Source organism: Botryllus schlosseri, chromosome 6 (genome assembly GCF_051294905.1).
Source record: "Botryllus schlosseri isolate E-star chromosome 6, Bs_hap1, whole genome shotgun sequence".
Classification (NCBI taxonomy): domain Eukaryota; kingdom Metazoa; phylum Chordata; class Ascidiacea; order Stolidobranchia; family Styelidae; genus Botryllus; species Botryllus schlosseri.
This window is the reverse complement of record NC_137241.1, coordinates 25,009,099-25,023,731: the sequence shown is the minus strand read 5'-3', so window position 1 is coordinate 25,023,731 and position 14,633 is coordinate 25,009,099. Positions and strand designations below refer to the sequence as shown.

The window sequence follows — 14,633 nt, the reverse complement described above, 5'->3', positions numbered from 1 at the left end:
TAAGAATGCAAAAACTATATTTAGAAACGTGATCACGTAGTTGGCGGAAAAAGCAAAATTTTGACACGCATCATTCCTCCTTCTTGTCCGTCTCTTTATTCCATCCCTCGAGACTGTCGGGCAGCTTCGTGTCCTCTTCGTAACTGCCCGTGCCCGCGACGAAGTCGTCATAAGAAAACTGTTCCTTGAACGGCCTGTCGCCCAACAGCTCCACCATGTCTTCACGCTCCAAATACTCTTTGTCCAGCAATCTCAACGCGACCTGCGAGCATATTTCGAGTAACAAACATGCTACCTAGCACGCACTTAGCCGTACTTACCTTTTCCACAAGTTCTTTTTTATCCTTTATGAGATCGATGGTGCGGTGGTAGGCATTGTCTATGATGATTCGTACCTATCAAGTACATTTTGCAAACTTTCACTTCTAATTGAACAGTTTTGAGGCCAAACTACTAATGTTTTAATATTCAAAGTGCGAAATGTAAGCAGATTCACCAAGTACCCGAGTAGGTTTCGCATACTTGCACTAGTGGTTCTAATTTTAGACAACCTTCACTTCTAATCGAACGGTTTTCCGGCAAAAAGAAATTTTGTGTGTTGCAAATTCTATGAGGCTCGATCAGTGAATGTTCATGTACAATGTACATTGTACAGCAGGTACGGCAATACGGTCACATTTCGAAAAGAAAACAAACAAGATAGCGACCGTGAGAATACATCCCTGTTAACACGCCGCTGAACAGAAGGTGTGGTGATAAGCCGATAAGATTTTTGCAATTCACGACTGCTTAGCAATTCTACGGAGAACAGCATTGTTGCAACTAAGATACGTTGCAACTATCATGCTTGGAAAAGGTGAGGTACTGAAAGTATAGATGGATATTAATACAATTATAAATTTCTAATATCAATTACCACATGTCAGCAGCAAGCTCATATTTAGGCATTGTTAGAGGTGCATATTTAAAAAGTATGGAACCTTACATTAAAAGATACAATTTAGAGGACAAGAAAAAAAGCTTATTTATTATTTGTGCGAAAGAAAGTGGATTGTTCCATAACATCCGGAAAAAAAATACTGTCATTATATGTAAATCTGGAAAAACATGATGCCGAACCATAGTGCATTACCAATAGTCTATTACTAGTGTACAGGGCTACACGGCGAACATTGGGCTACAGGGTGACCAATTTGCGCTTCCTACAGAGTACAGAGTATATTCGTTGTCACGGGGAACACACTGCGTAAATACTTCAACACGACATACCTCATCATCAATAATTTGCGCTGTATGTTCGCTGTACGGCTTTTGAAACTGTGATTGCCCGTCCATGTCAAACGACACTTGCCCCACTTTTTCGCTCATCCCAAACCTAGTCACCTAAAAGCAGACGGAAAATGGAAGCGTCCTAAGACTGAATACCGCATCCAGAGCAATGCACCTGTCCGTAAGCGAGTCGAGTGACTTTCTGCAAGTCGTCTTGAGCGCCGGAAGTGACCTCGTCAAAAAATATCTTTTCCGAGCACCGACCCCCCAGCATCATACACATTCGATCCAGCATCTTGAATAAGATATCGAGATTGGGATAAGTTTTTCAGAGGCGTAACCGACAGCTTGCGGCAGACTTGGACAACTAAATAATTCTGGTGGTCTAATTAGAGCTAAATGCCGGCAATTTAGTTTGTGAAATGTTGAGAATGAATTCAGCTTTGGTACTAACTAAACTTAATTTATTGTATTTCTTTCTAATTCGGAAGATAATTAAATTTCCAAGTTTTGCAAATTTAGTAATTCGAATTCTAATCTAAGTTGGTAAAGCTAAAAATTTTCTAGTCGTCCAACCGACAAACCGAACCTGTTCCTGCGACATGAGATACTGTTCTTTCGGTTGGTACATGGCATAGCCGAGACCTTTGCCACGCGGCACGATGGACACCTTGAGTAAAGGATCGGCGTGTTTTAAAAACCAGCCCACGACCGCGTGACCCGCTTCGTGATACGCGACTGTCTTTTTTTCTTCTGGCTGCAAGATCCTGGTTTTCTTCTCGATACCTAATATGATACGTCCAGCAGTGAAAGAACGTTCATGGCCAAAGATGGCCAGCAACAAAATACTTTACGGGAGGGCTCACGCTCACATAGGTTTTGTCTACTGGATGAAGTGATGACGTTTTCAGTAACGGGACAAAATCTCCAATGTATGTCAGTAATACAATTGAAATAGTAACCCATCTCCGTTATACATCTAATTGTGCGTGACACTACTTTATAAAACTACTTTTCAAACCATTCAGTTTCTACTTTCACTTGAAGTAGTTTGCTGGAATTAGCTACTTCTACTTGAAAATGAGAACTTTATAGCATTACTTCTACTTGAGTAGAAAAGATGGCTACTTTACTTCTGTTTGTAACGCAAGCCAGGTTGACTCACAATACAATAGCTTGGTTCAGATTAGGGGTAAATTAGTTAGGGATTAGATCAGGTTGGTGTTGAGACTTCGATCAGGTCAGGATTTTGGTTAGGGCTTTGGTTATGATTAGCGAGCCTCAACTGCAATATGAGATAAGAGACTGCAGTATCTCTGTAACTGTATAACAAAGTAGAAGTCGGATAGGGCAAAAGTCAAATTGTCTGGCATTTGAGTAGCAGTCCTTTTTGAGATACAGTGTATGATTGGTCCTACTCAACATGCGGATGAGACAGCGTCCAAAAATTGATTACCCAATAAATTGTCATACCTCCGATTACCCTTTCAATAGCGGAGCCGAAATGCTTTTCTTCGACCTGTTTGGCACCGTCTCTCGCCGCTATGAGAGCAGCCTCATTGCACATGTTGGCTATGTCGGCACCTGAAAGAATATATGGATATAATCACAGCATTGAGAGAGAGTCATCAGCAGGGCAAGTTTTTGTTGCACTAAAATCGGGAGAAAATTGCATTTATAATATTTGTTGAATTATTAGGGCATGAGATACTCGAAAGGTTCCGTTGTACATCTTAGTTCCTGCAGAGCTGTAAAATTCATTACTTCGGCATTCAGCGGTTTGACGAACTCGCCAAAATTTACATTTTTCCCAGCACACAGCAAGAAAATTATGCAATTCGGGAATTTTTCCCAAAAAAAACAAACAACATAGACCAGTGGTTCTTATACTTTTTAGACCGCGACCCAAATCTGACTTTTAGTGGTATCTCGCGACACAAGCAACACACACCAAAATGCAAAATGATCACACACCAAAATGCAAAATGAATGCATTTTGGTGATTTGCATTTTGGTGATGAATGCATTTTGGTGCCGACCAATTATATCAATAACAAAGGGTTTGGCCACCCAGCGACGGTCAATTATCGCCACCGAACTTTTTGGCACCGCACTTTGCCCAGCCGTATGTTGGCCCAACGTCATATATTCATGTATCCAAGCGTGGGCGGGTTTTGGCCTCATAAACCGGCAACCGCTCGTTGTACAACTCTACACTAGAGCGTCCCAGGTCTCCACCAGTGTTTTCCAGAGAAACCAATGTTGAAAAAATCTTACCGTAAACCGGGGTAACTTTGGACAATTTTCAACAATTCCGCTCTGTATCTTGGAAATGCTGGGGTGTAGGGGAGGTAAGTTTTGTGTTTTTCATGAGTCATGGAGCAAAGATTAGAATTACCTAATCGAAAATCTTCATGGTCATAAATAAGTACCTTATTTTCATAAATTATCCGTGTCCAAAGTTACCCCTGCATGTGGGGTAACTTTGGACAATGTAGTTTTTTGTATGCCTTTACACTCTATTGTTTATGAAACCTCGTAAATGAGGCTTATTTGGTAAGAGTTGATGAGAGCAGTGGCTAAAACTGAAACAAAATAGTTTATGTCTGGCCTATTTCATGATTTTTACCTAATCCACCCCCCCCCCAAAAAAAAAAAAGAAAAAAATTAGGTAGTTTATGAAGGGTAATGCCTCGTTATTCATCCCTTATCTCAATTTTCCCTCATGTCTTCACCAATTGGGACTTATAAATAACATATCTATGGTGATGGGGGTATCACACTGGCAGTGTCAGCAACCGACAGCAAACATTAAGCATGTTACCGTGAATTATTGCCGATTTCAAAGATGTTACTGTTCTTTAAAAGAATCACTGTCCTCTGATGGATATATTTGTCATACTTTACGATATCCCATATTCAGCAGGCACATCTTTAGGAGTATGTGATTAAGTTTTTCAAGTAGCTTACGCCATATTACAATCTCTCATCTCATTGCCTACCCCTTTTTCATATTTTGGTAAACTCTTAATTTGTTGACCTTCTCATTTCATTTTAAAAAGCCATCAGGCCGGTCATATTGACTATAGTTGACGATACACTTTGACACAGATGAAGCAGCCACTTTCCAGAGCTCTCAATATCACATTTTCCACTGTCCAAAGTTGCCCCATTCTGATAAAATTTGACGGGGCAACTTTGGACATCACATTTTCTTGTATTGATCCAAGGGTGAGCCCACTGAGATTTTTGCCATGGATTAGGACTACTTAGAGGTATCTGCTGCCAAGTTTTGAATCTATGAATCACATGCCATCTATGTTTGGTTGTAAGAAGTTTAATGGCCATCAATTTTGATGAAATTGACCCCCGCCAGTAATTTATCAATGTTGGGTTAAGTTCAACTGGTAGTGAAATGAATCCATCTTTTATTGAAACTACTTGTGGTACTCTTGCCTCATGAAAAAGAATTGGACATCCAGCGGCAACCATTTTCCATCAATAACCATTTAAATCTTTTACTGCTTAGTGTCCAAAGTTACCCCGGTTTACGGTATCATGAATTCAAAGCAATTTGTTTAATACAAAGGTCGGCACATCTTCATGATCCAGTCATGTTGTGGTGGCGACTTCTCCACGTGTCTCGCTTATTGGCCATGGTACCTAACTCAGTGACCTCCGATATGCTCACACCAACTACAGTAAATCGCGCGAAATGCGAAGATATTTTTGTTGTTGCAATGACCTCAAATAATATCACATACATATTAAAGGACCGTTCTGGTACCGTCGCGACCCAAAATTATACCCTTCGCGACCCATGTTTGGGTCGCGACCCATACTTTAAGAACCATTGACATAGACATAGCGATGACCCCGTCCCTTAAAACAAGTCGAATAACACACCCCAAATCCCCTAGGTCTGCAAACTTGACCCAAGGCTCACTCTTGCCGACTTTAACAAAATCAACAGCCTGAAAAAGGTGACCCAGTGAAAATGTAATTTTTGCGTTCATGAAATGGCAAACTATTTCAAATTTTAACGACAGAATTAATAAAGCGACCTATTCACATATTGTTCGTGCACAGTCGTGCTTGGCAAGGGTAGTTGAACGTCTTGCTCACAAGCCATTGTGTCATAGATACAGTGGGATGCAGCTAACCTATCATATAGCTCTTTGTTATGTAAATCAAAGAGAATAGAATCATACTAGAAATAGTTTATAGCATTTTTTTTAGTCACTCCTTCACATTTTTACGCAATTTTTGATAAAAGTTGCAGTAAAAATTGACAGAAAAAAACAGAGAAAAGTTGCAAAAAGTTGCAATATAAAATTCCTCCTAACAGCTTAAAACATCATAGTACATAGATTCTGAGTATATAGGAAGCTGTCGTAAGCTGTAAAAAAAAGTTGCAAAAACTTGCCCTAGTCATCAGGTTTCCAGTGAGCCTAGGGTTGCCGGAGGCTCATTGCTTGGTGATTTGCAATAATAACCCATGTTGAGTGATCTAACTAACGTATCCCGTTTACCAGGGCTTGGGGCCGGCACTGATATTGGGTCGCTGGTGGCCGAGTTCTAGGGGACAAGCGGACAGGAATCGAGCCAAGAGTGGGGTTGGGAAAATTTGAGTACCCGTGCGACTTGATTCAGAGTCGAATATCAAGCTTCAAGTCTAGTCGAGTATTCAAGCACCACCTGCCATGACGTGATGTCATAGCCGTGACAATGACTTTCAAAGTTAAATATGTATATTTATTGCAGCCACACGGAAATGATGCCAAAGCCAGTTATAGGTTATCCGAAATATTTTGCAATTCTAGAGCATGGCTATGTCATTTGTGAGCATTGCAAGCGTCGACTAGTAGTTGACAGAAACGCCATTCCGCCAATATTCGTAGCCTTGTGCATAGCATATTTTTCGACACGGAGCTATACCCTACCGAGGTTACAAAGTATTGAACATTTTTTGTTGAAAAAATATTACTCTCTGAAGGTATATACTTGAAAAAATCAACTCTCACAGCTCTATATTAATCAGTAAAGACCAGCTATGGCGTATGGTGGTTGCATTCCGATATAGTCACGGACATCGGAAAACAAACATACGTCAAGCGCCGAAAACTGGTAACACGATTGCTCTGAATAACAACAGATCACCTGAAAAGCCCGCCGTTCGCGCGGCCATTTTCCTCGCCATATTGTCCTTGTCCAAATCTGTTTTGATCGGTTTCAAGTGCACTTTGAACACGGACGCCCGTCCCTTGATGTCGGGAAGCCCGACGTAGATATTCCGGTCGAACCGCCCGGGCCTAAGTAGTGCGGAGTCCAGTACGTCTGCTCTGTTTGTGCCGGCCAGCACGATGACGTTGGCCCCGACGCTGTTAAATCCTGGAACAACATATTGCACGCGTTTGAGATTGTGACGTAGTAGTTATATATTGTTAGACATGGTCAGTAACAAAGTGAAAGTACTACTGCTATGTCAGAGCACTCAAGCAGATTTTGCCTATCAGAGTCAACTTACGGTACTTCATTTGCTATGTTTTGAGATTGCTTTTGTTAGTACTCGACAGTTTTTTATGCATAATTACATACTTTTTAGTAGTTTTTGGATCGGCTTTTGGGAGTAAGATTACCATATTAAGCTGCACAATAGCCCTGGTAGCATGTTAGCAATAGCCTATATATTTTCAAAAATAGCGCCATTCATGAGCCCATCAGTCATTTCATGTCGTTGCGAAGATGGGTCTTGCAATTTTTAGCACATATTGGAAATCACAATTGCTACTTGAATGCGAGTACAAATTTATGGTGTCACTTCTACTTGAGCAGCAATATTGTCTACTTTGGCCACCACTGTGCCCAAGCGGTGAAGCCACCACCAATCTTGATAACAACCAAAAAGACTAACCGTCCATCTCAACAAGTAGTTGGTTCAGAGTCTGGTCCGCCTCCTGGTTGCCGCCAAACTTCCCGGACGACCTTTTCCGTCCAATGGCGTCGATCTCATCAATGAAGAGTATGCAGGGTGCGTGCTCCCGGGCCTGCTCGAACATGTCCCGCACCCGTGAGGCGCCGACGCCGACAAACATCTCCAAAAACTCGGAGCCATTCACGGTGATGAAGGGAACGTTGGCCTCGCCCGCGGTCGCCTTGGCTAGTAAAGTCTTACCAGTACCGGGCGGTCCTGACAATATCGCGCCCTGTTAAAAAGAGATGCTAAGTAACGGAGTACTCCAGTAGGTTTTGTGTACTCGAGCTACTTACCTACTTCAGTAGAATTTGCGATTACTTTGACCACCTTTGGTGCGAACACCATTATAAGTTGTATGGGTGGTCGGTAGCAAAGTACTTCTACTTTTCGCGCTACTTACTCAGGCAGTTACGAATTTCGAACTACTTCCCCTTCTGCTCAACACTTTCAGGTTTTTAGGCAAAACTAGGCCCGGATTGCTGGAAAACTTACTTTTTAACATATTTGGTCAGCGACTGGTCTTAGAAAAATCGAGTACCTGACTGACATGATTCTGAGTCGAGGACAAAGCTTTGAATCGAGTCGAGTATTTGAGCACCACTCACTATGACATCATAGCGGTACAAATGACTTGGAAAGCAGGTTTTGCACTAAATTACAGTTATGATTTATGACTTTCACTTTTCATTTCACTTCTAATTTTTTTCGGCAAGGGTTCTTGAATTTCTTCAAGGTCTGACCTCTAAATTTCTTTCGAGTGTTTGCGTGGGCCCCCAGTCGTGACCTAGTCTGAGAGAATTTTTCGAGCTGCATGACTAGGATTGCCGTCGAATAGAAAAAGGTCGTTATATCGCAAACCTCATTAACGGTTGGAATTCAATTATTGGTGGACAACAGTCAAACATAAGGACAGAATTTTTGAACAGCGAAGTCTAGTTTTATAGTTTATAGCTGTAGTTTCAACATAGCCCTTTCATGTACCCATTAAAACTTGTGTGCGGGTTTCAACTTGACAACTCCTGAACTGGACTACACTAAAGACAGCAGACCGCACACCTTAGGTATTTTGGCGCCCAGCTGCTCGTAGGCTCCGGGATTCTTCAGGAAGTTGACAAACTCCATGATCTCGATCTTGGCTTCTTCGCAGCCAGCGACGTCTTTAAACGCGACGCCCATTTCCTTGGGTTCGATGACACGCGCCGTCGACTCCGACATTTTGAACGGATTCAATCCCGGGAAGCCAGACTGCCTGGATTTCGAACCCTTTGTTGCTGACAAAACAAAACATGACCGTTGTCAAGACATGGTGCTTGCGGTACGAAAAGTAATAAGTCGGCAGACGCCATGAGTAACAAAGTACTTCTACTTTGTCCAGTACTCAAGCTGGTTTGCATGCTTGCAATAGGTTCACTTACTCGAATGATTATTTCCACTTCCACGTAACAGTTTTATAGGCACAACTACTCGCGTTTCACACTTAGAATTGAGAAATTGCCACAAACTGCCCAGTATCAAGGTAAGTGAATAGATTTTCAAAGATTGCACCTATTTGTAGCGCCATTAGCCGTTTTGCGTTAGTCACGAAGATGCGCCCAAGGAGCTGCTAAGGCATGCAACCTCTTGACCGAAACTACTCGCTTTTTACTTGGGTACTTTCTCAGACCTTCATTTTCTACTTCCGCTTGAATGAGTTTAGACATGATTTAGGAACACTACTTGTAATTGTAATTAGGTAGAAATTGAGAATCCAAGAAAAACATATAAACGAATTGTACCGATGTCTAAAATACATCTCGTACAATACCGTAGTGCAGTGGTTCTCAACCTTTTCGTCTCCGCGAACCCGTTTTGGACCGTCACGAACAGGACTCCCTCAAGTTATAGTTCAAATTCCGCTCAACCGTCGTGCAACCGTCATTTGTCTTGTTATAAACAGCAAGAAATTGATTTTTCTCAAAAATAACATCATACGATCTGTCAAAGCGAATTCTGCGGAGCAAGTGCTGAAAATCCAGAAAGATAGAGGTGGTGTCGAATGTAATAGTAACGCGTAGCGGGACCTTTGGGTATGATCGCGACATATACAGCACCAAAATTGAGAAACATATTTTAATGAACGTCCAGCCTAGTCATTTCTTCTGTTCATCTTGCAGTTATTCTCTAATAGTGGTTGTTTCACAGTAGAAAAGGGATTCCGTGGCAAGGCTTCAAATCCCTTCATTAGGACAGATTAGGAAAAAAACTGAAGGATTTTCTATTTCAAACGACTGTTCACTAATTAGCTGAGACTGACAACTTCAAATCCATAATGTTTTGTAAACATTTTTTAAGTCACTCTGATTGATCCGCTACTTCAACTTTCCATTTTTTGCACAAACCCAGACAAAACATGTCTCAACACTAAACAGCCATGTGTTTGTACCAGAAGGATATTGGCAACTTGTAAATTAAAATCTGTTAGGACAGCAGAATATTTCATCTCCAACCGCCATTCTGTCGATGCGAGTGCTGAATTATTAGCAGTTATGAATCGAAACTTCCTTGAGATTTATCTAACTTGAAAAATTACAAATATGTTCTCAATCAGTTTTCAAATTTGGAGGTTTCGCGGACCCACGGTTGAGAACCACAGCTGTGGTGGTATGTAGGCCTACACGACCGATTCCAGGAACATACCTCGACTAATAGGTCCCATGGCTCGGCCGGACATTCCTCTGAATATTGTAAAAACGATGTAGCCCAAGATCAAAAACGAAATGATGCTGGTTGACCGGAACTGACGCGTGCTGTAAGACAAATACGTGATGAGTATCGACCAGACCGCGTTTACCCCAACAGTTGCGCCTCACAAAAATCCCTCTTCCTCGTATTCGACAAAAACCCGCTCCGATGCGGGAGTGTTTAAATCGTCCTGGATCCGCTCGATGTTCCGCTCCAACGAGTCGATATTTCCGACGTAAAAATAAAGGGGCGGCTGCGACACACAAAATATGGTTGATCGACAATAAAAAAGAACTATTATGCTGGACCAGCATTTCTGCAGCGGCAATCAATTAAGTTGCATAATAGCATGACAGCATAATACCACTGAAATTTGGAAACAAATTTCAAGAATCAGCGAACTTTTACGAATTAAATTCAACCCAGAATCAAATTAATCATATTTGAAACTCAAAACAAATAACTGAAGCTTTAGGCCTATTTAATGAGAAATTTATTCTGTTTTTCAAGTTACACCTGCTATGCGGGGTTCTATTGAAATTTCTGCAAGGCAAAGTCATGTTGAAACCGACAAATCGATTTTCACTGTTGGATTCCATTAGAAAGTACGGTAGCGTGACTTTGCTGTTTGCTAGATATATATTGTATGGTCAAATGGTATTGTCTAATTTTCTCAAATTTTGCTCAAAAAGTCCCGTTAGCTTTCACACATTACCAATTTAAACGCGGTGTGAAAACGAAGTCCATGTCACGCCGAAAAGCGTTTTAACTTACATTTTAAATTACCGATGATATGCATATTTCAAATTTTGGTCCGGTCAACATTGCCATCACACCTTGACACGTTTACACACTGACTTTTATAACGCAAAAACATCTACAAACGCACCTGCAACCCCGACGCATTCTTCAAATGCACGTAAGCGTGATGCTCGCCGACTACGATTAATCGAGAAACCTGAAGGTGGAAAAGAGTCGCAATGAGATGCCATTTCCCGAAAGCAAATAACAAAGCAACTGACCATGTTCCTGGCGAGATAGTTGCTGACAAACTCGTTCCACGTCGTCGTTCTGTATTGCGAGTTGTGCTTGTTCAGTAAGTGTACGAAACCGATGGCAAGAAGCAGTCCACCGATAATTGCGATATTTTTTCGGTTATCAGGATCGTCCATCCACTGCCGGAAAGAGGGAGAGAAGGTTAGAGCTACTGCAGACACTACTTTCACTTCACTACAATTTACTCAACATTTTTGCCCATCAGCACCTTTACAGTGGGGATGGGGCAATTTCTGTGTGTAGTAAAGCACAAATCGTATGCAACAACAACGAAAACTACGGTAGGAGATTGGAAGAGGAAATTTAACAGAATTACAAAACAAGGAAATAAATTTGTGTTGCGAACTCGAATAAAGAAATTAGGTTTGCACGTCCTCAAAACTTTATTTACACACTCCAAAAATGCATAGAATCAAATGAAATAGGACGAAGACAACCACGGGCCTGGTATTCTAAAATTGGGAACAAGAACCCAACGATTTTGCATTTTTAAAGCTGTGACTTGCATCAAATGTTACAGTGAAATCGAGGATTGCAGAGCTCCCTGTTACAGGTGCAGAACATATCTGGCTAGGAATGGGCCAACTTGCAAGTGTCAATGACTATCTAAATATACTAGTCACACCTTACCGCAGACTGATTACTTTGCTTGTTTTCCGAATTCCCTTTGTTAGATGAACCGCTATCGCTTTTACTATTATCCTTCGCAGACTCGACTGTTTTTTTGCCGGATACTTTCTCCTCGTCCAGTTTCTTGAACTCTACCATAGAAGAACGGCAGAGTAATATTGCATTGACTGCAATGCAGTAAATTTACAGCTGGATTGCTCACCATTATCAAAATCATTGAATATTTCTTTCATATCTAGGTAGATGTAAAACGTAAAAGTGCGTGATTTTTAATTTAACAAATCCAAAACGGCATTAAACACTCACCTGGTAATTTTCCCTTTTTACTATGTTTATCAGCAACTGAAAAGAAATTGTTCATAGCAGTGGTATATGGTACATAATATCGACTGAACCTTATTGGCAGAAAATTTGATGATTAAATATGGTGAACTTCAATATGGTAGGAGGAAACTACAGTAGCCTAGTCATGAATTCGGTCTGTCATAACCGTCATTAGTTCTTTCACTTGCGCGAAAGTCATGTTTTGTATAAAACTCTTGGAAATTGGTTAGAACTGGTAGGTGGCAACAAATGATGAGATCAATAAGAAGTTAAGAATTATTGCATAGATGTAGCGCATCAAACTAGCAATATAGACAACCGAAGAGCTACAGCATTCATGACACATAATACGGAGCTGGTTAAGGACAATCTTTATTTTAGTTTAAGGCCTATGGCTTCTCTGCGAAACGAGTGCAAGACGAATTCGATAAAGACTGACCTATACACGTTACACAAAGAAGAAAACTTTATTATTTACCATATAGTTAGGATTTTAGATTGCAACACACCGGCAGTTTGAGTGGTCACAAGTGAGGCATAGCTATCCTATCTTTTCATTTGATAATGCAATGTCCATGATTAATAAATAATAATCAATACCAGTAACTAACAAGGAAACTCACCTTTCTTCCAAACCTCAAAGGCTTTTTCAAGTTCTGAAATCAGACAAGTTTAATACATAACACTTGTACCAGAGGTGTGTTGTATTTTGGGTTGCCGGTGAACTCGGACCTCGGAGAACTCGGACCTTGGTGAACCCGGCCCTCGATGAACTCGGCCCTCGGTGAATTCCGCTCTCGGGAAATTTTGTACTTAAGTGTATTAACAAGTATTAATATGAATTATTAAACTAATAATGATATTATCAACTGATTTGTCAATCTTGTAAGGAGGTCAGGGCATGCGTAGATCACGCAGTCATGGCGTGATCAGATCACGTGATCACGATTGCGTGGTCGGCTCAGTGTTGAATTGACTTGGCGAGGGGCGGACGTGCGACATCCTCGTATCTGTTCATGACATCGCATTGGGTCTTATCGCATTGTACATTGTGTGTGACTTGTTCAGATGAAAAATATATCCCAACCATTGTTATTGCTCACATATCAACCACGCGTGGTCTGCTCGTTATTGCAACTGTAGGTTGAGGTGGGGTGTTAGGGTTGGGTAGGGTAGGGGGGAAGGGAGACATTAGGGTTCGGGGAGTGGGACATTAGGGTTGGGGTAGGATATTAGGGTTGGGGTGGCATTAGGGTTGGGAGAGGTGGGATATTTGGGTTGGTGGAGGTGGGATATTTGGGTTGGTGGAGGTGGGATATTAGGGTTGGTGGAGGTGAGATATTAGGGTTGGTGGAGGTGGGATATTAGGGTTGCCGGAGGTGGGATATTAGGGTTGGTGGAGGTGGGATATTAGGGTTGGGGGAGGGGGGATATTAGGGTTGGTGGAGGTGGGATATCAGGGTTGCCGGAGGTGGGATATTAGGGTTGCCGGAGGTGGGATATTAGGGTTGCCGGAGGTGGGATATTAGGGTTGGGGGGATATTAGGGTTGGTGGAGGTGGGATATTAGGGTTGCCGGAGGTGGGATATTAGGGTTGGTGGAGATGGGATATTAGGGTTGGTGGAGGTGGGATATTAGGGTTACCGGAGGTGGGATATTAGGGTTGCCGGTGAAAACAAAATTTCCCGAGGGCGGAATTCACCGAGGGCCGAGTTCATCGAGGGCCAGGTACACCGAGGGTCGAGTTCACTGGTAATCGTATTTAGTATTAACCTGATTTGTTTTGTTTCTGTGAAGCAAGACATACTCCGCCATCATTGCTGCTGCTTGCTGCGCTGTTACATAGGAACCGTCTGTACAGTTTTACCTGTAAAAGTTGCTGAAATCATACATTTAGCATCTTACCCTTGGTTCTGATATAAACTTGGGAAGATGCAAATAAGTAATCGAATCATATATAAGTTCTGTCTTACGTGGCATCGAATAGATGAGTTCCAATTGGATATAATACTGTTCAGAACTTCTGATGACACGGCTTTTCTCGGTAAATGCAGAATCCGGTACATTTTCGTTGATATTTGCTAAGATATGATAGTACTCAACATGGTCCGTCTTTAAATAGAAAACACAGTAAAAATCGTCAGGTATCAGAAGAGAAACATTCCAATATTGAACCACAAAGTGCGACCTCGTAATAATAACCAACAGGCGAGAGGTTATACACTTATGGTGAGATACACTTGAGGCGTGATGGGATTATATTTCACGTGACAGACCCGATTTTGCAGAGTAAAATGCCATATAATTATAATAGTCCGTGAAACCTGTTACAAGACACCAACCGGTCAATGTTAGAGTGCTGCTATTTCATTGGGCACACAATCCAATCCAAGTCGATTCAGTCTTATCATACCTGCATACCTACAGAGTTGCAAAGCAACATAACATGATAAACTGAATTATGGTGACTAAGATTAGCATTTGTACGGTAGTGACTTGAGCTCATTGGCACTGGACATTGGACAACGCAACATGGAATTAAATGAAGCGCTATGAAACAATGCCATAGAGATCTAACCACTGGTTTCATGAAATTAGATAAAAAACAACATATAAAACTGTAGCTAAATATTGATACCAAGGACAAAGTTTACGT

General features: G+C 41.5%; 1 protein-coding gene across 1 annotated transcript; it reads right to left on the bottom strand.

The window, feature by feature from the left end:
* On the bottom strand, window positions 1-14,090 carry LOC145441763 (AFG3-like protein spg-7). The gene is made up of 19 exons (XM_080319702.1): window positions 13,951-14,090; window positions 13,751-13,844; window positions 12,601-12,633; window positions 11,960-11,995; window positions 11,856-11,888; window positions 11,654-11,784; window positions 10,990-11,142; window positions 10,857-10,925; window positions 10,096-10,220; window positions 9,923-10,032; window positions 8,303-8,517; window positions 7,184-7,475; window positions 6,430-6,660; window positions 2,743-2,853; window positions 1,859-2,055; window positions 1,445-1,564; window positions 1,270-1,383; window positions 321-395; window positions 1-262 (listed from the first exon to the last, which is right to left on the bottom strand). The coding sequence occupies exons 1-19, from the start codon at window positions 14,041-14,043 to the stop codon at window positions 71-73; spliced, it is 2,424 nt and encodes an 807-aa protein (XP_080175828.1). The 5' UTR covers window positions 14,044-14,090; the 3' UTR covers window positions 1-70.
* Between the last annotated feature and the right edge of the window lie 543 nt (window positions 14,091-14,633).